The sequence below is a fragment of the Mesocricetus auratus genome, unplaced genomic scaffold (assembly GCF_017639785.1).
Source record: "Mesocricetus auratus isolate SY011 unplaced genomic scaffold, BCM_Maur_2.0 Super-Scaffold_100007, whole genome shotgun sequence".
Classification (NCBI taxonomy): Eukaryota; Metazoa; Chordata; class Mammalia; order Rodentia; family Cricetidae; genus Mesocricetus; species Mesocricetus auratus.
In genome coordinates this window covers 62,669,184-62,693,105 of record NW_024429191.1, presented here as the reverse complement: position 1 = coordinate 62,693,105, position 23,922 = coordinate 62,669,184, and the positions used below count along the sequence as shown (strand labels likewise).

The following is a 23,922-nucleotide window of genomic DNA, read 5'->3' as shown; positions in this document are numbered from 1 at the left end:
GGAATCCCACATACCTGCAGGGAGCTGGGTTGGGGGTTTCAAGTATTTTCAGGTAGCTTTTTTCTGGGCTGGGACTTTGGAACCAATTCCCATGAACAGGTCAACTCCCTTCTTCCTGATGTCCTTCTTGTCCCTGCCCTAAACCGATTCTCTTTTAGGGAGAACTTGCCAGGACACCCACTCCAATCTCAGCAGTGAGAATTCTGTAGTAGAATACTATGGGAAAACACCACTAAAGAACTGGTATTTGGCTGGAGGGATATGGAGTAGTGTCCTAAGACAGGGCAGGCCAAGGCCAGCTTTGGACAGCTACCCTGTTCATTCTTAGCAATTTCAGGAGACAAAGGCTAGTTGGTACTCTAGAGCCAAGGAGGGGGCTCATCCCTTCTCTCAGTCCCTGATGAAAATGGGACAAGAAAATGGGTGGCTGGGCATGGATTGAAATGACAAACGGGTAGCTCTTCTACAAATGTGGAGGTTTATTTCAACAAAATGTGAAAAGAGTGCATTGGACTGAAGCCCCTTGCTCGTTGGCGTGTGTGTCCATCGAATTCTCACTGGCACGAGTGAAGGCTGCTTTGTGAACGAAGTGAACAGATAATATGGCAATCTGAGTTCAAGAAGTCTGGGTCAATACATCATTCATCCTCCTCCCTCAGTAACCTTGCATGTGTAATGGGCTGTGGGACCATCAGCTTGCTCATGTGTTGTGGCTCTGACTTCTCCATATGAAAAGCTCCTGTCCTGGGGATGGGGCAGCAGGGAGAGGGGAGTGAGAAGCACAGCCCATCTCACCTCTGAAGAAATGCCAGGGCAGGCCTCCAGGAGGGTCAACTCTCATACAGCAGTGGTGTGTGGGACTGGACGTGCTGTAGCAAAGTGAAGGCTGGAGCAAATCCCATCCTCACCTAGCAGGTAAGCAAAGAACCAGCGGCCAGGAAAGCTTCCCTCTGCACTGAGGGTGCTTCCCACCTGCCCCTGCCCACCTGTCCTTCCACCAGGGCTTGTGGGAGTGGGACAGCTTGCATCCGGTTCCCTGGATGTCCACTTGTGATGTGGAACTGGTGCGAAGGTCCTCTGGAATATCTGCATGAGGTGTTCCTGAAGGGGAGGCCAGCTCCTTTTGTGGAATCCAGGGTTAAGGCTCAGACTGAAGTAATCATGCCAATGGCTTCTGTGGCATTTTAGTGATTTCCTCCTTGATCTCCAGCAAAAGATGCATGAGTCACACTGTAGGAACTGGGTGCTACAGTTCTGACCATCTCCACTCTTCCTTTAGGAACACCAATGTTGTGTTCTTGGATAAATGGGTTGTTAAGCTCTCCGGGCCACCCCTGAGGAGACCCTGTTGCTGGCCGTGGAGAGCCCAGAAAGTCTGGAAACACCAGCACCATGACTGAACTGTAAGGAATCTTAAGGGCAGGTGAATTCTTGTTCCCCGGAAGCCTCCTCACACCAGGAAGGCCAGTTTCTGGTGCTGAAAGCACAGCTGTCATCAAGGCGGGTGACCTGCTACACTTTCTGCCAGGAATAGGGATGGGTAACTTTGCAGGCATGGTCCCACAGTGACAACCTTCCTCGTCCACAGAAGAGACTTCTCCTGGTTTGGACTACTTTTCTAGCTCATTACCTCAGGCTCCTGCACTGCCTGCCTCCAGCCACCCACACAGAGGCTAGGGCTCTTAGGCATTGGCCTTTAGCTCCTGGGTATAGTCAACTAGCTACTCAAAGTTAAGAGTGTTTTACCAGGAACAATGACTTGGTCTGTTTTTGAGCCTGCCTCTTAGATCATGGCTTTGCCTTCATCTTCCATAAATAGGTATCTTGGTGCGGTTAGATGGGGACCGTTCTTCTCCAGTGCCCGGTGTGTGCCAGGCTGTACATGGGGTACTGATCGATGGACTTGAGTCTCCTTCCTCAGCCCCAGCCCTCCCCTGCTGCCTGCGGCTGTGGCTCATGGGGCAGGGGCTACAGACACTTGGACACTGTTCACATGGCCCAGCCCTATGCTGGGGCAGGCAGGACAGAAGGGCAGTCCTGCTTTAGTCTAGTAAGACCTCGTGGTACAAGAAAGTACCCTTCATTGCCTTCTCAGTCCTGTGCATGGAAAGAGAACTGTCATCACAGCTGGGCTAATAAATACTGAACCGGGTATATGTGACTGGGCTTTGTGATCCTAGAGCCTAGGATGTCATGCAGAACCTGAAACACTCAAGGGGAAGCAAATGCCACTCTGACTCCAGTACCGGCTTCTGGTGCCTTCTCATTACAGTGGTTTCAGATGTAAGAGGCAGCCCTAGCTCTCTCCTCCAGAGGAGGGCAGGAATGGGTGGGAAGCTTCTCCTATGTGGAAGGGGAATCCATGGTGGAGAGGATCCTTACAACTTCTGCTCGCTGAGTGGGTGAGATGTGCTGGGTCATATGGACGATGGAGTCCATGGCAACTTCTGGATTGGCCTGTACCAAGCTGGAGAGAAGAGTACAGATGGTGAAGAAAAGATAGGTGAAGTGTCTTCACTGGGGTGCTTAAGGACTGTTTAACAGATCTGCTAACAAGGGCAGCTGCACACACTGTACTCCCCACCTCATGAGTTTTCCTTTGTCCAAATGTCCCTAACAGCTAAGGAGTAGTATAAAATGAAATAGAAAACATTTTGCTATGTTAGAAAATAAGGAGTAATTAAAACAAAAAACAAAAAACAACCCTAGCCAGGCCTTTAATCCCAGCACTTGGGCAGTAGAGGCAGGTGGATCTCTTGAGTGTTTGAGACCAGCCAGGTCTACACAGAGAAGCCCTGCCTTAAAAAAACAAAACAACAACAAAAAACAAACCCCCACAACAAAAACAATGGGGACACGCTGACAATGGCTCCTGCATGAAGGGCCCTTCCTAGACAGATATGCACTTATTTTGATGTCAAATGTCCCAGAAGTAAGCTACAAAATGATGGAAGTAGGAATTTCCTAGTCCATATCAATAATGTGAGAATGTATCAGGGAAGACAGGAACTCTTGGTTACAGAGCTCAAGTGAGGACATGATTGTGAAAGCAAGAGTACAGGTCACAGTAAAGACTGCAGTCAAGATATCAGTGGATGTTCAGTCTAGAGGGAAGTACTGACGGGCAGCAAGACAGCTTCTCTGGCCTGCAAGTGTCTCTCACAGATTGGTTAGTGAGCAGCAGGGCAAAGGGAGTGCCGATGATCAGTAATTACACAGTGGGGGATCCAGGAACAGCTTGGCTAGGTGAGAGAAATTAACACCTGGGGGCAGATGAACACTGGGTACCTTTCAGTGGGGTACTCTGTGATGGCCAGAATAACACGTGTGATGACAAGGCCATAAGGCAGAACCTAAAAAATGATGTTCTACAAGTGGAAGACTGGAACACGCACTGCTGGGGATGCCAGAGTGCTCCAGCACTGAGCCCATGCTCATAGGGAAACTCTCCATAAAAGCAGTCAGCCAGTAACTCCCTAAAGTTGATGGTTTTACTGTAGCCACATAGGGGAACTTCTGTCCTTAGAGAGTTGGCTCACGATGACAAGGCAAACATTTCAAACAGGTGATTACTAGCACTAGCTTCTATTTCACAGCTTTTCCCTAAGTAATATGTTTCCAAATAATTTTACGGAGGTCTCCCAAGGAGATGATCGGCTTTCCTTCCTTTCAGAACCATCCACTTGGTTTGAATATCTGTACCTAGAGTGAATGCATGGGTAAAAGTGCCTGCCCGGAGTCAGCTGGGAGAGAGCTGTGTCTCAGGGCTGTGTCTGCATCTGTTGGTCAACTCTAGCAGTTCCAAACAGGGACCCACAGAGATCAAGGCAGCATTATCTCCTAGTTTATTTTATATATATCCCTGCAGCCTCACCTGCGGATCTGCTTGAGGACATAGTCCCTGCTGATGTATTTGATGTTCTCCTCTATGACTGAGCGGACACCATCTTCCTCTGTCAGTTGCTTCTCCAGCCACTCCACCAGGTCCTTGTTATTGTCCCAAACGTAAGCCTGCAAACAATCAGATCTTAGTCAAGTGCAGGGGTAAAGTGCGAACACCTGATTGTCAGTATCTCAAAAACTTTCTCGGCACAAAAACATTATTGACAATTCTCCTTTACTGTTCAGGTTGGAGGAGGAGGGGACAGGTTCCCAGGCAGGAGCTGCCTTCACCCCTCTTCCTTCCTTTGATCTTCAGACATTCCCATGGGAATCTGTCCTATGAGGCTCTGGCATGTACTGTTCCATGACAATCAGTATTCCAGGGGCAGGGTACTTAAGAATGTGACTGGGTGCCTGGCGGTGGTAGTGCACGCCTTTAATCTCAGCACTTGGGAGGCAGAGGCAGGTGGATCTTTGAGTTCAAGACCAGCCTGGTCTATAAGAGCTAGTTGCAGGACAGCCTCCAAAGCCACAGAGAAACCCTGTCTCAAAAAACCAAAAACCAAACCAAACCAAAAAAAAAAAAAAAAAAAAAAACCCAAAAAAGATGTGGCTGTAGGGAACGGTATGCGTGGCTGCTTCTTTATGGAGGAGCTGAGATACCGATCCTAAGTGTAATTCCAGCAAGATGTGGCAGGCAAGGCTCTGAGGTGTGCCTGAGCCCTCTAGCTGGGGAAGCTTCCTGTGGCTTTTTTTTTTTTTTTTTGAGGCAGGGTTTCTCTGTGTAGCTTTACAGCCGAGGCTGGCCTCAGACTCACAGAGATCCGCTTGCCTCTGCCTCCAGGGTCTGGGATAAAAGGCATGCACCACCACTGCCTGGCTTGGACCACTTCTTTTAAGGACACATGGGAGCAAGGTTTATAGGCAACCCAAAATACAACATGGATACTGATTCGGAGGAAGTCTTGTTGCTATAGTATTGCCACCAGCCAGAAACCCACCCCACTTTATTAGCTATGAGAGCTCTGCAGAGGGTCAAGAAGTCTGTAGTCCTGAGTCTCCACAGCCCACCTCTCCCCTCCTTTCTTTCAAGATCATTTAGCTGAGTATTTCTGAGGCAGCTGACTACATAATAATTCAGGAGTGTGTTAGAAGCCTAATAGCCTTCTCCTTGCTCTCTTCTCTCATTTCTTTACAAATCATTTAGGAATCGTTTTGTTAATGGTTTCCGGAAAACCAAGTACCACCATTAGGGCTCATTCATATTTATGTCATTTTGTTTGGGTAATTAAACACAAAGCTCGTCATTTAAAGGTGCGCTATCCTTTTCTGTTATCACTAACGAAGTCAAAGTCAGAATGACAATGAGTTTGGCGCTGTAATTTAATAGGTGGGCACTGTAGGGACTCTGGGGCTTGTGTTGTGGCTTCAGGAACTCCAGATACCAGCAATGGCACAAAAGACACAGCTGTAACCTCAGGGCCTGCACAATGTGGAGTGGGCTGTCTTCTAACAGATTTCATACTTTAAAAATTACCATTTATTGCTAAGTGTGGTGGCTCACACTTTTTATTCTAGCACCTGTAAGGCTGAGGCAAGAGAATGGGGAGTTCAAGGCCAGCCTGGGCTACACTAAGTTATGGACTAGGCAAGGGTACAGAGTGAGACCCTGTCACACAAAGCAACCAAACAAACCATGGATTCCTTTCAGACTCCCTTCCAAATTGGCTGGCTGTGCCTACCTGTTTACTATGCTGGATCACAGGTTCCCAGGACTAAGGGTCAGTAGGGAGCCTTTGCTAGCAGTATGTCTACCTCCTTTCCTGGCTCCAGATTTGCCTACCTTAGGCATCTCTGACAGAGATCAGCTCTCCCTCACAGGACAAGCTGGGAACTACCTACCTCCATGTTCCACTTGGGAGTCACTCCTCTCTGAGGGTCTGTACAGGGAATGAAGTGCCTTGCTCATGTGTTCGTTTCTAGTTGGACCCCAGATGAATGAACACACCTGAACTCCAGCCACTACCACCTTTATTGGCCGTTTCCATTGTTGGTGATTAAGAGTTCTCTGTGGCTGGAGGACTCCACAGCTTCCCCAACTTAGGAGGATTTGGTGGAGAGAGGTGCAAAAATAAAACAATGGCGGCTTCTTGAGCTTCAGAAGGAAACCAAACAAAACCCAACTAGATTCACTCATGAGTCCCAAAGCCTTTAGTTTAGGAGAATATTTAATACTCTTATTAATCATTTTTAATCCGTTTGCTTTTAATTAAGAAACAGCATGATGCTTTGCTATCAACATATGCCAGGGAGCAGATTAATTGTGGCTTAAGATAACTCTCCTTGATTGGTGTAATGTATTAGCTAAAGAGATGCCGGCTTCTAACAATGCTCACACACTACACTGGAGAAAGGCAGCTATCCTCTAGAGTAAACACTCCTGCCTTCTCCTCCTGCAGCCACAAACTACAGTAGGTGTTTAAACATTTAAAACAGATCCCGGGCAGAACGATAGTAACGCATTCCAAGTTTTTAGATGCTTAAAAATATGGATCCTCCATATGAAACATACTGTTTATCCAGAACACAACTGGATGCCAACATCAAGCCTAAAACCCACAGTGCATGAAGACATTGGACTATGGGTTCTAACCAACTACATCTTAGCAAAAAGAAACTTTTGTACACACCGTGCTACGCTTTCTCTCAATTTTACCATGCTCTGAGCTATTCTCTTCCATTCAGGAAAAGCAGGCTGCCTTCTGGAGACAACCACAAGACTCACCATTCCAGTCATGGGGAAGGGCACTTCCAAGGGGGAAAGCCATTATCAAGTTTCTTCCTTAGAATTATAAAAATGTAGCTATCTATCTACCTTCCTAGGATTCCAGAGTGGATTTTAAACAAGTGTGAAATGGAGCCGGGCGTCGGTGGCGCACGCCTTTAATCCCAGCACTCGGGAGGCAGAGGCAGGCGGATCTCTGTGAGTTCGAGACCAGCCTGGACTACAGAGCAAGTTCCAGGACAGCCTCCAAAGCCACAGAGAAACCCTATCTCAAAAAACAAAACAAAACAAAAAAACAAAAACAAGTGTGAAATGCTGGACTACTAGCCCCATGACAGTCCTGGGTCCATGTCATCTGCTTGACATCCCAGTCAGAGCATCTTAATATCAATAAAATATCAACAATTAATCACAACACTGGATTGTCTTACAATACATGTTCACCAGATACTCTTTCTGCATCAATGGATAAGCATCTCAGGCACCACTCAGCCTCGCTAATTATATGTAATAATTAGTCTAGCTTACAAAATCTATATGACCTGTTTGAAAAGGTTCAATTCTAATGTGCTGGGCAGCTGTTAAGCTCCCCCTAAGCAATGGTAGTATAGGGCCAGGGAGTGACTAGGGCATAACCTGGTGGCTGTGAGCCCTGATTACCACGCCTACAAATGACTTCACCATGTGGGTTGCTTAGAGATGCTTCCTGCTAGAGAAAAGCCTAGGAGCCATCTGACCTGGTGTGTCCATGGTTTGAGGATGGTGAGGGTAGACATCTTAGAAGGGAAGATTGCTTTCAATACATCTATGTTTCTAAGGTTATGATCTTCCAAAGCCCAAGATGCAATGTGGTTTCTTTCAGAGTCTTCACCAAAAGACCATGTGAACAGTGGCATCCTAGATCCATGGCTAGGCCAGGCAATTCGTGCCTATTTTCCCCTTATCTCACCCCTTCCTGGTACACTCGCCATCTGTGGATAGCTTGAAGCAGTGAAGATCTCATCCATAGTGCTCTTCCTCTCTGATCCTCATTCCATTTGGAAATCCAGAATAGAGGAAGTGGGTAACTGAATCATTAGAATGAATTTGGGCACTAAAGCCCTGGGAACACTAGTGAGTCAGGCAGCCCTTCCAGGGTGAGTCAGTTCACCTCATCTCATGCTTTGACTTTCTTATGCACTCTTCTCTCCCACCCACCCCCTTGGGGTCTCACCTGAACTCACAGAGATCACATCCTTAAGTTCTGAGATTAAAGGTATGCTCCACCATGCCTGGCTGCTATTTATCATATCACATGCTTTACCTTTGACATTTAAACCCACTGAATCCTGTGACAACATAAACATCACCCCCATTTTATACACGAGGGAATAGAGGCTCAAATAATGTGTCCAAGCAAACAGATACAAAGATGGAGACCTCTTTTTGTGTGAGATCCCAAAAACCCACATTTTTTCAGTGTTCCATGCAAACAAAGTCTTTTTTTGCTTGTTTGTTTGTATTGTAAGGCACAGTTTCTCTGTGTAGCCCTGATTGTCCTGGACCTTGCTCTGTAGACCAAGCTGGCCTTGAGTGTTAGGATTATAGTGTGCACAACCATGGCTCGGCTCCATGCAGAGTCTTTAATTGTGGTTTCTCCTCTCAGAGTTTATAGGCACAGAACCAATCAGCCTGTTAGGAAAACTGTATACTTCAAATTGTGGAGCTAGAAATCAAGGTAGAAACCATCCACATAAAGCAGGCATGTGCCGTGTTTGCACAACCAAATTCAATCCACAGCTCTTGGAACTTTTTCCTCAGGGAGCTGGAGTGATGCTGCTGCTTTTGCCCACAATGAAACTATGAGCCATAAACCCAACTACTTCCTACAACAGGACTGCCCAGTGGATCCAAGTGCAATCCTAGAACTCATAGGATGGTGGTCTCTATGGGGAACAGAAGATTCATATTGCTCAATTTTCCATCCTAAAATTTTTTTCCAGGATCAAGAAAATGAAATTTCTGGGGGGGGGGAGAACATACCAATATCGAGCATGGCTAATAAATGCCTGTCACCACATGACTTCTCTGCCAATAACTATAGCAAAGATCTTGGTACTCATAAAGACTCTACTAGTCTTTGAATTAGAGTGAAACAACACATGAAATCTGTCATTATTTGAAGACCCCACCACCACACACAGTGTTTTCAGCCATCTCTTAACATCAGGCAGCTTCTACAGCAGCCCTTCAGAGGCAACACTACACCTTGTACACTGCAGCGCTTTCTTCTCTCAAGGACACTGCAGATTTTATCACCTATCCCACACTCAAGTCCTGCTGAGCCTGCAGAACGTGGCAGGAGATTTCAAAGCCACATGTCCTGACTTCACAGGATCACTTGTCCTTCCTTTCTCTTCTCCCTGTCCCCTGGGATGAGAGCTCACAGGAAAGGCAATCTTCTGTAAACACAGGCAAGGGAAATAGTATCAACTGTTGGGGATCCCTGATTTTCACAGCCTCTTTCTGAGCTGTCAGCCTGCAGTGTCTTCTGCACTCAGTCCAGCCAGGAGCCTTCTGCACATACAGCTCCCCACTGATGAGAGACAGCAATGGCCTGTTTCTTCAGACACTGCCCCCTGGGAGGGTGCCACTAAGGAGCAAGAGAGGGGACCTATCTATTCACTTCATGCTTGGAGGGAGCTATTCCTTCTCCTCATTCTTGTGCCCACCGAGGCTGTGCACGTCCATTAGTGACTAATGTGGTAGGGAGGCGTACAGGCCACACACACACACTCCATTTACCTAGCCGGCCACTCTTAACTGGAGAACAACCTCTTATTTTACACTTGCATGACTTTCAATGCCAACTTCCACTAGAAGCTGCTAGTAGCCACTGACAAAATTGTCTCACTCAATTATGATGCCACAGACTGACCTTAACCTGAACCAAATGCCAGATAATGTCCCACTCCCCTGCTGCACATCTGAAATATTTATCCAAGTAGCTTCCCAATCATAAAGAAACAGGCAGACTTAACACAAAGGTGAGTCTCAGAACACTCTGCATCACTGGCTTTAAAACCAACAGTGAGCCTTAGAGTTCCTTGTTGCTGAAAAGTTGTTAGCAAAGCCTCCAGGTAGCATTTTCCAGGAGACTGGAGTGACCCTCTGTAGGACAAGGCACTTCATGCCGCCACCAACCAGCCATCAATATATTACAAAATATATCTGTTTAATCTAGCCTGATTAAAATAGGACCAGCAAGATGGCTCAGCAGCTAAAAGCACTTGCTGTCAAGCGTAAAGTCCTGAGTTTGATCCCAGGAACCCACATGGTAGAAGAAGAGAACCAATTCCTTCAAGTTGTCCTGTGACATCTATATGTAAACTGTGGCATGCCTGGGCTCACACACAAATGTTTAAGAAAATGTATATAGTAACTACTAAGGAAGGTTAATCTTTCTCTTGGGGAATTAATTCAGGGGTACACACATGCCACACAAGTAAATGTTCTTTCCCTGAGTTACTCATACCTGCCCCTAATTTTTCTTAGTAAAAAGTTTGCAGCTTTTCCTTCCCTGTTCCCTGTGGACTGTTTTGTGAAATCCAGGGGGCAAAAGCTGACCTCAGACCTGTCCTGTCTGTAATTCTAAGGCAAAAGCACTGGGAACACTGTCTTGATAGGGCCACTGCCATAAGGCATGAGTCCCTTCCATGAGGATCACCCTAAGACGATACCAGATGCAGGTCAGGCATTTCCTTCCAGCTCAGATGTAAAACTAAAGCTACAGTCTTAGCATCGTGTGTGTGTGTGTGTGTGTGTGTGTGTGTGTGTGTGTGTGTGTGTGTAGAGAGAGAGAGAGAGAGAGAGAGAGAGAGAGAGAGAGAGAGAGAGAGAGAGAGAGAGAGATCAATACATTTACTAGTTTCCTGAGGAGTGTGACTCGACTGTTGACAACCCCTCAGCATTTTCCAGACAATGCAGACTCTTCGGCAGTGTGTGCAGCTGGGATTCCACCTGGTCATCCCCCTGCTGTATTTATAGCTCTCTAGATATATTGTTGCTGTTGAGAGCCTACCTTGGAGCACACAATTGCTTCAGCCTGGAATGTTCTTTCTACCCGTGCCCCACCAACCCAACTTTTTCTTCTGGTTTATTAAGTCTCTGTTGAGACATCCCTTCCTCCAGAAATCTCACTCTTCCTCAAAATTGGGTGTCTACTCTGTGTAATGTGACTATGCTCTTTGTTGGGCTTAATGCCAGCTTTACTGCTGTGTAGGACAAGACAAACTCTCTGTGGGCAGGAATACTGTCTCTCACTGCTAAGACCCCAGGATCAAGCTCAGTGTCTGGCATCTTGTAAGTGTTCAAAACGGTTTACCGAATGACTTTCTGGGCTGCAGATAGACTTTCCTAACATGATATCATAGTATATTATTTGGCTGTAATTTGGAATAGTAGGAGAGGCTTTTGGTTCCTTGTATTTCCTGTCCCTAAAGGCCTGAAGATTCTTTTTTTTTTTTAACTTTTTTTTTTTTTTCCAAGACAGGGTTTCTTTGTGTAACAGTCCTGGCTATCCTGGAACTCACTTTGTAGACTAGGCTGGTCTCAAACTCACTGAGATATGCCTATCTCTACCTCCCAAGTGCTGGGATTAAAGGAATGTACCACCATCGCCCGGCAAGCCTGAAGATTCTTAGCTGATAACTGTTGTAACTCTCATGGTCACCTGCACAGCATGAAGGTTTGTTGGTAGGTGCTTCACCTACCTTCACTGTGCCTTCCACTTCTACAAACCAGCGTCTCAACATAGCCTGGATCTGCCCGTCAGTCAGCTCAGGGTTGGCATTGTGGATTTTCTTTTTGACCAGGTCCTCCAGCAGGAGGCGCCTCAGCCGCCAGTAGAAGAAGGTACGGGATGTTTTCCAATCTAAGATGTCCTAGACACACAGAAGAACATAGAGGAATTTGTGTGGTTACTCTAGCAATAGCACTCAATCTGAAGGAACCCCACAGGCATAAAAAGTCACTCTCCAGGAAAGCCCATTAGAGAACCCAAAGCTGGCCTAAACTTCCCACACGATCAGTACATCCCCACAAACCACGCAACACTGTGCCCAGCCAGTAACCTGGCAAATGATACCCCATACATGACTGTAGTTCTGAGGAAAAGACTGAGCTCCCACAGAACTAGAAAGGAAAGAATCTGTTCTGAGCACACAGCTCAGCTTTTTTTAGATCAAAGGTGAGTCAGCTGTCACCATAGCCTTGACATTATAGTAATTTAGTTTGAGAATCACCTGGATTGCTTTTCACCAGTGAAGGTACACCTGACTTAGTTACCTCAGGGCTTGCCTGAGGATTCCATGGAAACCTAAATAATTTTGTTTTAGATGTCAGTGGATACAGAAAAGGGGAATGATCTCTTAAATAAAAAACTGGAAATGGTTTGATCTGCATATGTGCTGATCTGGCCCTAGCAGCTCCCTGCTTGTGGGCCTATGTCACTTGCAGGGCTCTGATAAGTCAGAAATGGCAACTATGGTACTTACGTTAATAACACCCTTCTCCTGCATCCGGCCTGGTGTGTCATGCAAGTCAGCAAACTGCACAGCTACCTGATGGTAAATGGGAATTAGGAACTCCTCCCGTTCCTTCAACTTGTTCTCCAGCTCCTTCCGCTCAATGGGGCTTAGCTCTGGGGTGCCTGCAATTACATAAACCTACCTGTCACACTGCAGGGATCAAGAATCTTGGCACAGATGCAGCCACAGTCCTCCCCTCTGGTGCCTGGCTTTCCACTGTGTTACTCTTTGCTATAGAACAGACTCTATGAGATAGTACTCCTGTCCTTACTTTGTCACAGACAGCTCACACGTCTTCTTTTCCCTACAGAGGTCACAGATATGAAAGCAGTGGTGGCAATCCTGCTCTCCAGGCCTCTCTTAAACAGGTCAAGTGATCACCTGAAGGTCTGTACCTCTCTCATCACTTCACTGCCAATAGCAAGGCTCCTCTACTCCCATAAATCAAGACAGGTGCATAGATATCTTGCCAATTATTACTAACTAGCATTGAGCAGCTGGACTAGTCCAAATATAGGATTTTTGTAAGAGAGCTTCCCCTGAGACAACAGCACAGACCAGCAACAGGTTTTACAAAGTTCTGAACAGGTGCTTGGGAAACTGTTAAGTACTAGAATCACCCCTAAGTTGCAACTGCTGTATTCCTTAGCTTCTAATGTCAGATTTGGATATTCTTAACCTCAAAGCAGTACGATCAATCGAGTAGAACCAGATCCATCTATATCTCACATCAGTTCAATGGATTACCTCCTGGTCTCCCAATCCCTGACCAGGTGACGGAACTTTTAGGTCCTGGGCTAAGCGGGGAGGAACAGGGAGAGAGAAGAGCCGACCCTGTGTGGATTGTTAAGCGTGGAACACACAGTACCTTCACCCAGACAAAGATGATACTCTTATAACAAGGAAGGCCATCCCCATCTACTGGATTTTAGCAGAGGTGTTGCTATGTTAAGCTTTCCTTCCTAATTACTTTCAGAGTAGGGTCTGCAATCAATACTGAAAATTTATCGGCCTGCCTAGGAAGGACAAGTACATCTAGCTGAAGGAACAACTGGTGAAGTCCTGGTGGGATGCAGCAGGAAAAGGTCTGTTTCAAGCCTGTCTGGGAACAGGCCTTGTTTTTTATTCCACACGAATCATATGCTGCTATGCATGGTCTTGGGCTGCTGAGTGAATCATAAGTGTCACACATAAGCACATGTTAACTGAGAAGAGATGGGACTCTAGCACTTAGTTTCATTTTATGTGGCTTTCTGGATGCTCAGTTCTACCTCTGACCTGCTGCCTCAGGTCCTATTTAGTCTTCACAATCTCCTGAGGCTGTATTCTCCTTAGCACCTTTCAGGTAAGCATATAGATACCAAGAACTTGTGTGACTCATTAAGGCCAAGGGCAAGAGAGTGATAGCCAGGACTTGGGGTACAGTGCCACACTGCCTTTCTTAATACAGAAGACCTGCACTTCTGCAATAGTGGACCCTTCCATTTCAGAAGGCTAAGTTACATGGAAGTCATCTTTGTCTTTTTGTGTAGCTAAGACCAGGGCAATGTCTGCAATATTCTCAGAAGTGCCAAAATTTAAACAAGCTTTTCCTATTGCTATGAGGTTGAGGACGCAAAAATGCTGGGGCGCAAGGGATGGCAGGACTGTGAAGAAAGTTTAACAGGAAACTCTAAACCCTCCCAGATTCTTCTTCTGGGTAAACAGCTGACATTGTACTTGAACGCACATGTGCATCTGTGTGGGCCATATATAATACACCATTTATTGTGTGTCAGGCACTGCTCTCCAGTCTTTCAGGATCATATACCTCATAAGTCAACACACACATATGATTCTGACCTAGGGTTGGACAGCTGTTAACCCTGCTGCTAAACTGAATACTTCAGTGCTGCTGAGCATTTTCCAGGTCACTTCACATACATTATCTCTGATCCTTATACCACCTTATAGACAAAGTATTCATTTTATAAACCAGAAAAAAAGAGACTCTGAAATGTAAAATGGTACCTAGCTGGTTGAAGTAACACAGTCAGGATTAACACCTGGGTCTGGCCACCCCCAAAGCCTGTGCCTGTCCTCATAAATGGTACTGAAAGTGGTCTAGCAAATCTCTTGACAGTAGCTGAAGTGTTGGTTCCTTGTGTTTGCAAAGTTAAGAGCAGCCTCAACATCTGAATGAAGAGGAACTACAGGCTGAGGGGAGCCTTCTGGGGACAGGGCGTTGGTTTTACTGTGTGGGAAGAATAGGGAGGTTGGGTCAATTGTGCTAGTCTAGAGTGTCAAAGGAATAATGGGATAGATACAACAGTGCTCTTGTCTTCTCAGGAGTCAGAAAATGAAGTAGAGTTCCCTAAAGGCCACCTCAGAAAAGAAAGAGGGCAAGGAGAGGTGTTGAAAGTCTTAGGCATGTAAGAAGGCCCAGAGTCTGTGTGTCTCTAAGTCTTTTATGTCCTAGGAGCAGAAGGCTGTTCTCAAGTGGGTGCTACCCTTGTGTTGTACACCGAGGGCCTTGCTCCCTCTACAGCATAGCAGCCAGCCCTGGTAATGATTTAGGGGAGATTAACAAATATGTCAATGTCTATTTTCTGCTTAATTTAAAAGCAGCGTCTATAAAGATTTTTGACTTCTGAACCCTGTTCTCCTGAAAGAAAGAAGGTAAGAATGAGGAGGGGATAGAGAGTGATTATCCTATCATTGATCGTTTGTCAGGAGCATTTCTTATTCACTGGACTATTGTAAAAAGCTAAGCTCACGATCAATCCTGTAAGCTCCCTGTACAATTAAATATCTTGGAATGGATTTCTTTCTTTTCTAGCCAGATTGCAGGGCCTCAGGGTTTTTAGGAAAGCAAGTGTGTGTGTGTGTGTGTGTGTGTGTGTGTGTGTGTGTGTGTGTGTGTGTGTGTATTTAAGAATATGTTCTACAAAGAACAGCCATTCTTTTCTAGAGTCCCTCCTTAGGCAAAGGCTGAAATGGGAGAAAGGTACACAGTTCCTATCCCTTCACAAAATCAAAAGTTCCCACGAAAACCTAAAGTGTTCGAGAATCAACAGAAAAGAGTTAAACACAGATGAGGCATCACTAGCCTAATCAAGTGTGAAGAGCTAATATCACTGAGATGCTATGAAACTTCCATTTCTTCTAACACACCAGACCTGAAAGGTCATGACCTCAAAGCTGAGGAGACTAAGGGACAAGTAACTTGCCCAATGCTGCAGAGCCAAGAAACCAAAGCTGGGCTTGTAGTCTACAGAGTCTAGCCACAGTCCTAGATCTTTATTTATTCTTTTAGTTTTATGTGGATTAGTGTTTCATGTGTATGTGTGTGCACCATGTGTGGGCCTGGCTCCTACAGGGGCCAGAGATGACAACAGATCCTCTAGAACTGGAGTTACAGATGTTGTAAGCCACCATGTGGGTGTGGGAATCAAACACTGGTCCTCCGGAAGAGCAACAAGTACTCAAAGTGCTGTACTATTTCTCCAGCTACAAGTTCTGGGTCTTTAAAACAGCTTAATCTGATCTACTTGTGTCTCAGGCCAGCAGCCGGCCAGGCATACTCTGAAGCCAGGACGAACAGTACCACACAGAGGAACAACAGGCTTCTACAGCAGTTGTTTAACACAGAAAGAAGGGGGGGTGGGAGGGCCAGCCCTATCCAAGGTCCTAGCAGACACATCCCAGGAAGGAGGATGGGGGGGGGCTGAGATTTTTAAAGCCTAGAATAATGACTCTCAGAAAGTGTACCCCTCTTATTTACAATCCTTATCTGGGAAATGGGGATAAAGTTTTATTTTTAAAAAAGTAATATTAATTTTTTAAAAATTTAATTTATTTACATCTTATGTATGAGTGCTCTGCATGTATACTTGCATGCCAGAAGAGGGCATCAGATCCTATTACATATGGTTGTGATCCACCATGTGGTTGCTGGGAATTGAATTCAGGACCTCCAGAAGAACATCCTGTTCTCTTAACTGCTGAGTTATCTTTCTAATCTAATATTAAAGTTTTTAAAAACAAACATTATTTTCTTATAAGGGTGCTATGTAAATTTAAACCTAACTTGTTTTTTTTTTTTTTTTTTTTTTGTTTTGAGACAGGGTTTCTCTGTGTAACTTTGGAGCCTGTCCTGGGATCTGTGGATCAGGCTGGCCTCAGACCCATGGAGATCTGCCTGCCTCCCAAATGCTGGGATTAAAGGTGGGCGCCACCACTGCCTGGCTTAAACCTAACTTTTAACTTCTAATTTTAACTTTTATAGGGTTTTCTCCGTGCTCTTAAAAAAGCAGTTGCTTTGATTGGTTAAATGAAGATATACAAGAGATAAGAGCTGGATTACCTACCCTCCCTCCAAGGCTCCTGAACACCACAGATATTAAACCTTGATAATGAAAAGTAACAACAACTGAACTCTTCTTCAGGTCCAAAGGCACCAACACAAACAGCAGTTAAAAGAACTATGCAATCTGACACCCCAATTCAGGGGGTATTGATCAGTCCCATGCTGGATTCCCACTTTATTTAGTGGCTGATCGAAGAAGAGGCAGACTCCCTTGGTTAAGTACTGAGCTGAACTCAAGAAAGCAAGTAACAGAGAGGGAGGACTGATGATCAAAGGGATTAAGACTGGGCTGGTTTAACCCCCAGAAACAGCTGACCAGACAAAGGTTAACTCTTGAATTCCAGACATCAGCCTGGGAATCCAGCATGGGACTGATCAAGACCCCCTGAATCTGGGTGTCAGAGAGGAGGCCTAGGGAATCTATTGAGCCTTGGGCAGCAGATCAGTACCCATCCCAAGTATACACACGGACTTTGGACTCCCATAGAACAATGTGAGGTGCACTCTCACCCTGAACTCTTGGGGAAGGGTCTAGGCCCTGCCCTATATGAAATGACAGACTATGGACACCCCCATGGAGGGCCTCACCTTCCCTGGGGGAATGAGGGGATAACGGGGGGGGGGGGGGGTTTGGGGGAGGGCACGGGAGGAGGGGAGGGAATGGGAGAGGGACCTGGAACTGACTTGTGAAGCAACCTCGTTTCTTATCTAAATTTAAACTGGAAAATAAAAAAAAAAAGAAAAAAAATATTTTATGAAGATTTACCAGGAAGAGTCCTCCCTATGTTTTTGTTATCTACAGTTGGAGATGCCCCCCCAGCTAATTATTGCTATACTTCCATGCCATGTCTTAAACTTAAAACTAATGGTAACAGAGACACTTTGGACACTTCAAAATACATCAAATCATCTTCTAAAAGAACAGAGGAAACAGATATTCAAAACTATGTAGGAAACTGAGTATAAGGTACTCAAAAGAAACTACGAAGTAGAGTGTGATAGAACAGTGAAGGACATAACAGGAAAGAGTGTCCTTCTGTGGGTCAAAGTGCATGGAGCACAGTGACAGTCTCACATTTCAACAGCTACACAGCTCAGCTACACAGTTGCTTACTATAAAATGGTTGTTTATCTTGTAGTTACTGACCTAGTATTTCTTGTGGGTACCACTGTTGTTAAAAGTCTGGATTTGAATGTCTCAGAAACCTCATGTTGTTAAAAGCTCAGTGTCTGATGCAGCAGGTTTTTTGGGGTGAGGAGTTTGGAAAGATTAAATCATGAGTTTGTTTTTACTATTGTCGGGGGTGGGGTGAGGGTAGGACTAGTGGAAATTGTAGGAGATGGGACCACATTAGGTGAAATAGATAGTCAATAATCCTTTGGACAGTTACATTTTGTCTGTGTCCCCCCTTTTTATCCTTCCCTCCCCTCCCCTTCTCCTTTTGCCCCTCCTTCTTGTCCCTCCTCTTTCTCTGCCCCACCACAATCACCATGAGGTAATGAACTTTGCTCCACCACACAATCCCAACCCCTAGCCATGGTATTTTACCTCACCACTGGCTCAAAGAAATGGGGCTAAATGACCACGGAACAGAACCTCTGTAATCATGAGCCCAAATAAATCTCCTGTTTTTAAGTAAAAAAAAAAAACAAAAAAACAAAAAACTATGCAATCATGTTTTCTATGTTGGAAAAAAATTCTTCTATGGAGATAGTAAGGAAAATCATATAAAAGTATTTCTGTATTTCTATATCCATTAACAGGAATGCTTAAAAAACCCCAAAACTACAAAAAGCATTCTTGAGAAACTGTAAATCGGATCTTGTTTTAAGATCCCCAAGGGAGCTATTTGAAAGGAACTTCACAGTAGCAAATAACCTTTTGTAATGGGAATAATTTCTCTGAATGCATCTAGGCTACCACTGTCCACAGTCCCATTTTCATGTCTGCTTTCTTTTCAAAAGAGGCCATGCCTACGTAAACACAACGGCATTGCATATTGATTCCAAGTGCAATCTTTTCAAGGGAGGTCTACTGAAGTTTCTTGCAGTAGTATGAATAATCTCTTGTTCATATTTAAATAATCATTACAGTTAACTCAGACTTCCAAATAAGAATAAAAACTGAATAATTCAGCCGGGCGTTGGTGGCACACGCCTTTAATCCCAGCACTCGGGAGGCAGAGGCAGGAGGATCTCTGTGAGTTCGAGACCAGCCTGGTCTACAAGAGCTAGTTCCAGGACAGCCTCCAAAGCCACAGAGAAACCCTGTCTCTAAAAACAAAACAAAACAAAACAAAACAAAACAAAAAAAACCCAAACAAACAAAAAAATTGAATAATTCTCCCTCCAGTCCTGCCCCTCCACCGTCATACAGATATGGCCACATGAGAGAGTGAGGAAACAACACTGAACTTTCCTGAATTCCGATAGAGAGATCCCTCTACAGCCTTTGTTATTTTCTCTCCCTAATCTGCTCTTCCTAAATCTGACAGGTCAGGATACAGTGATCTGGGCCAATGAGAACAAGTAGGGAAGAGGGCCTTGGACATATTCTAACAATAGCTTTCAGGTAGAGAGAAGCCTGGGTTTACTTGACCAACCCCCATCCAGCCAAGTCCTAATTGTGAATCAGAGATTTTTTTGGGGGGGGACAAGGCAGGTACTTTTATAAATATAATTGGATTTGGATCAAACTAATATGGCTCCCCCCACAAATGTCAAGGTCTCACTAAATTACATTAAGCCACATAGGCTGTGAATTAAAGTGAGGAGGTGGGTTTTTAGCTACTAGCAACTTAAGGAAGGAGGCAGATCCTCACTTAACCTTGATGACAGAAAGCTGTTTCTTCTCAGCTTCCTCACCACAAAGGACACTCATGCATTTCAAGGCATGCATACTGGGGCATCTTTATTTCCTAGTCTCAACTTCCTAGGCAAAGATACCTTTCTCTGCCTCAGACAAGCTTTTTAATTTACAACAGATTGAAGAGATGGAAAGATACACACTTTTGATGGTAACCCCGAAATCTCCAAAACCCAAGATAACCCTTTTCAGGTCATTTTTGCTGATAAAGAGGTAGCTTTGGAGAAAGGTATTCTGGAAGTTTTTCATGAATATCCTTGACTGCCACAAATCTCCAACTGCACCAGATACCTCTAGTCATTAGGCATGTTGAATAAACTAGTTAGGCCTGAAAGATCAGGCAAGGGCCAGGAGGTCCTGAACATGTCAGCCATCAGGGTGATTTCGTATGGGTAGAACTACAGAGCTACACGGCAGGATGCCCAGCTGTGTGGGAAAAGGGCCATAATAGAGAACAAGGGTCACCTACATGAGTCCTTTGCCCAGGTGCTTGCTGTATTGAGGGAGAGGGACAGTGGGAAACTAGTAATTGCTTTGCACTTGGGCTAGATAGTTGTTTCTCCATCTAAATTGATTTGTCATTTCTCTCTGCATGTAAAGAGCGGGGTAAATAAAGATCTATTGGAAGACCTTAGCTCACAGCATAGCAGAGGTCAGGCTAGCACAGCACTCCTGCTCCCCAGTCATTCTGCTCTGGTTTTGAGAGGCAGCACAAGGATGATATAGAGACACAGAAAGGCCTTGGAGGACTGGGGCTCTGTTTCCATGAAGAAGTTTGATTTCCTTAATCCAGAAAGGCGAGATGTAATCCTCCCTTGGAAGACTCTACCAAGGCCTGCATCTGAGAACACAGGGTCAGAACCGGTTCAGCAACAGGACATACAGCTATATGAACTTAGTTCACTTATTTTTAAGGACAATTATTTTATTTCAAGCAGAAATCAACATTTGCTGTTATCACTGTAGATCTGCAAACTTTTTTTTTTTTTGGTTTTTTGAGACAGGGTTTCTCTGTGGCTTTGGAGGCTGGTCTCGAACTCACAAAGATCCGCCTGCCTCTGCCTCCCAAGCGCTGGGATTAAGGGCATGTACCACCACTGCCCAGCTGATCTGCAAACTTCTTATCCAAACCAGCCATAGAAAACAGTAAAAACTCATTTAATAAAATATAAACTCCTAGCCTGGCAGTGGTGGTGCAAACCTTTAATCCTAGCACTCAGGAGGCAGAGGCAGGCAGATCTTTGTGAGTTCGAGGACAGCCAGAGCTACACAGAGAAACCCTGACTTGAAAAATCTCTCTGTCTCTCTCTCTGTCTCTGTCTCTGTCTCTGTCTCTCTCTCTCTCTAAGTTCAGAAATAATTATAGCTGTCCTTGGAGAAGGAATTGTGATTCTGTGCAGTCAATCAGTCTGCACTGGTTAGTCCAGGTGCTCCAAGAGTGTTCCCCAGTACAGAGGCTGACTTGGAAGGAGATCAAAAACACAAGATAACACCCACTACCATAGGCTTTCTCCTAAATCAGATTTCCTCTATGCTGCTGGTTTTAGCTCACAAAGGGAAAGAATCCCTGTTTGATTTAGACCAGGCTCAGTATTCAGCTTAGGGATTGAGAATTCTATTCTGTGCTCTCATGTACATTTATTGTATATGCTGGAAGAGTTGTTTAATCTTGACTTTTTTTTTTGCTTCAATTTCCCAATCTGGAAAATAAGGTCATTTTTCACTTATTTTATAAAAGGTATTTTGGTAGTCTTTGGTTATGAGATTGTGAAAGAAGCCAGAAGACAGTGTAAACTCTCCTCACAGTAGTACATCCAAGCCAATCTGTTAAGTTGTAACTGTACTTGAGCAGTCTCTGAAAGGCTTCAAATACCTGTAAGTAACATTTCTATGCTTAGGCAACAATTTCTAGTCTATAATCACTCATTCCCAAGATGGCCTGAATCAGAGCTTGCTTCATATTTAGAAGACCACAGATTCATTCATTCACTCTCATCCATTCTTTCTTCTTCTTCTTCTTTTTTTTTTTTTTTTTTTGGTTTTTCAAGACAGTTTTCTCTGTGTAGCTCTGGCAGTCCTTAAACTCAGGGATCTGCTTGCCTCTGCCTCCCGAGTGCTGAGCATAGATTCTTTTTTGAGTGTCATTGTTTGGTCAAGGTTAAATAAATATGATTTTCTTCAGCATAGACAGGAAATTGATAATGAGCTGATTCGTAACAAATGATTAAATGGCTATCACTTGGGAATCTCCTCCCTCTTCCCTGCACATGCTTCTGAAGTTAAAGGTGCTAGAGGAAGACGGGAGCAACACCACTTCCTGTGAGAAGGAAGCCTGTGGTCCCACACCCTCACCACCCAGTCCTTCTGCAAACAGATGTGCAGAGGGTCCTCTTACTACCATCCTGTTACTCAAAGGGATGATAACAGCCATTGGGGGGTTAAAAAGAGGCAGTGAACCCCCAGTTAATGAGTAGGAATTCAGCAGGCAGTGCAAGATAAATGGGGCTCTCTCTGCTTCTGCTAGAGTCAGCATGAACTGCGGCCCCGCGGCTTGTTTGTGGCAAATGGAGTGCGCGAAATATCAAAGGGCAGTGATCCAGAAGAAGACCGACTTTGACAAATTTTAAATTGGCCAGAAAGAAAACCAGGGGAAAAAAAAAGGAAAAAAAAAAAAGAGAAAAAAATAAATGAAAGAAAATTAGGCAATTCTTTGTGTCCTACAAATCGTGGTGTTGCTGCTTTTGTACAGAATTATTGGTAAAACAGCAGCGACGATCACTGGATGCCGGGAGCAATTATGAGCCACCTAAGTGAGATGCTTATCAGTGGCTATGTACAGTTGTAAGTAACTTGTTCTTGGGCTGTGGTCACTTTAATTAAAGTGTATGGGGTTGGTCAGAAGTAATTATCCTGTTTGGAAGAGAAAGGGGAGAAAACACCTCAACAAATCTGGCAGCAGTAGATTTCAGAACAACTTCTGGCAGTTTCCCTTTTTATGTGTGCTTTCCTCAGAAAGAGTCATGCTGCAGCTGGGTTAGTTTTTGGTTGCTGTTACCTAACAGCAAATAATGGGGGCACAAATGGATTATTGTAACTCAAGTCTTTTTGGCAAACAATCTGAGCCAGGCTTCAACTGCTTAGACAAGGAGCCTCCACACTATAGGCACTCAGGAGCTTTTCTGATCCTACATGGTAAAGATAATAGAATCCCCAAATAGTATTTCATTAAATATAAATGAGCTAGCATCATTCACTGGGTTGTACTACATTTTACACATAACCTCTCTATTCCTTTAGAAAAACAAAAACACAATAAAACAAAACAAAACAATCCTAAGCAATCTTTTCTGACATATCAAGTGGCTCAATGGGACAAAACCAGTGTTTTAAAAGTATCTAACAGTCATTATAGGGCTCCCACAGTTTAGTTTTCTTCCAAGAGCTCTGAAAACAAATGAGCAACAGAGTACTGGCTAGATGCATGGCGTGCAAATGCTCTGAGGACTGTGACTGCTGAAGCCACTATTTGAAGGCATATAGTGCACAATCTTTACTTCCATTTTCTACAGCTCATGCTGACCCCAGAACACTGTCTAGGTAGAGACTGGCTTTGGTATAATGTGATACTGACTCACAAGCCCCAGGAATGAGACAGGCTGTCTATAGAGACTGCAGAAATAAGAAATATTTAAGTCACAGATATTCTCCACCTGATTAGCCTGCCTCCCAAAGCAACCTCTAGTTAATGATACTCTACAAGAACATACCATTAAATGGGTTATTTGCACTTTAAGGAAATATCAGAAGAAAAATCACGTGACTTCTTTTCCAATGCCCACCTTCCCTCCTATCACACTATTTCATCCTACCAGGGTTCTTACCATATACAGGATAGTAAATAAAGATCATCATGAATTTGATCAAATGCTTCAGTGCCTCCTCCCCTGACCTATGAATGCACTCATTACAAATCAGCTGAATGGCTCATTGATTTGCCAGGAGGACAAGCAGACATACCCAATCGCTCAGCCAAGCGGATGTAGACTGGGTCTACCCGACGCATGGTTTTCACCAGATCCTTTTTGCGGAATTTGATTTCTACTGTCCCTTCTGGTTCCAGAACAGATCCCCTGGATGCAAGAAAGAAAACAAAATAGAGGACTTAAAAGGAAAGAAGACACAGAATGAAGTCAGTTACAATTTGTGGACCAGGAAATAGCTTCATTACTGTTTTAGCTACCCATGGTTTCCAGAAGTTTCCCCCCTTGGGGGGGCAGGCACCTAAGATGTATCTAAGTGAGGTCTGAGAAAGGCCTAGCATAAAGCAATTAAAATTATTCTCATTACCCCACCAGTAGATTTTTGCAAAGAGAGAATACAGATTCCACCACTGACAGCTGATGAAGGTGACAGTCATCAAGTTTCTATTTTTCAGAAAAGCAAACAAAACAACCCCCCCAAAAACAGTTTCCTG

General features: G+C 44.6%; 1 protein-coding gene across 4 annotated transcripts in view; it reads right to left on the bottom strand.

Moving 5' to 3' along the window:
- Nucleotides 1-459: 459 nt before the first annotated feature.
- The window catches only part of Acaca (acetyl-CoA carboxylase alpha), a 267,912-nt gene continuing 244,449 nt past the window's right edge, over nucleotides 460-23,922 (bottom strand). For all 4 annotated transcript variants that reach the window (XM_013118312.3, XM_040749367.1, XM_013118317.3 and 1 more), the window contains 5 exons: nucleotides 23,466-23,578; nucleotides 12,202-12,356; nucleotides 11,419-11,589; nucleotides 3,875-4,011; nucleotides 460-2,467 (listed from right to left, as the gene is read on the bottom strand). In XM_013118312.3, coding sequence (XP_012973766.2) covers nucleotides 2,344-2,467; nucleotides 3,875-4,011; nucleotides 11,419-11,589; nucleotides 12,202-12,356; nucleotides 23,466-23,578 — 700 coding nt within the window. In that variant the 3' untranslated portion in view covers nucleotides 460-2,343. The remainder of the gene's footprint in view (nucleotides 2,468-3,874; nucleotides 4,012-11,418; nucleotides 11,590-12,201; nucleotides 12,357-23,465; nucleotides 23,579-23,922) is intronic.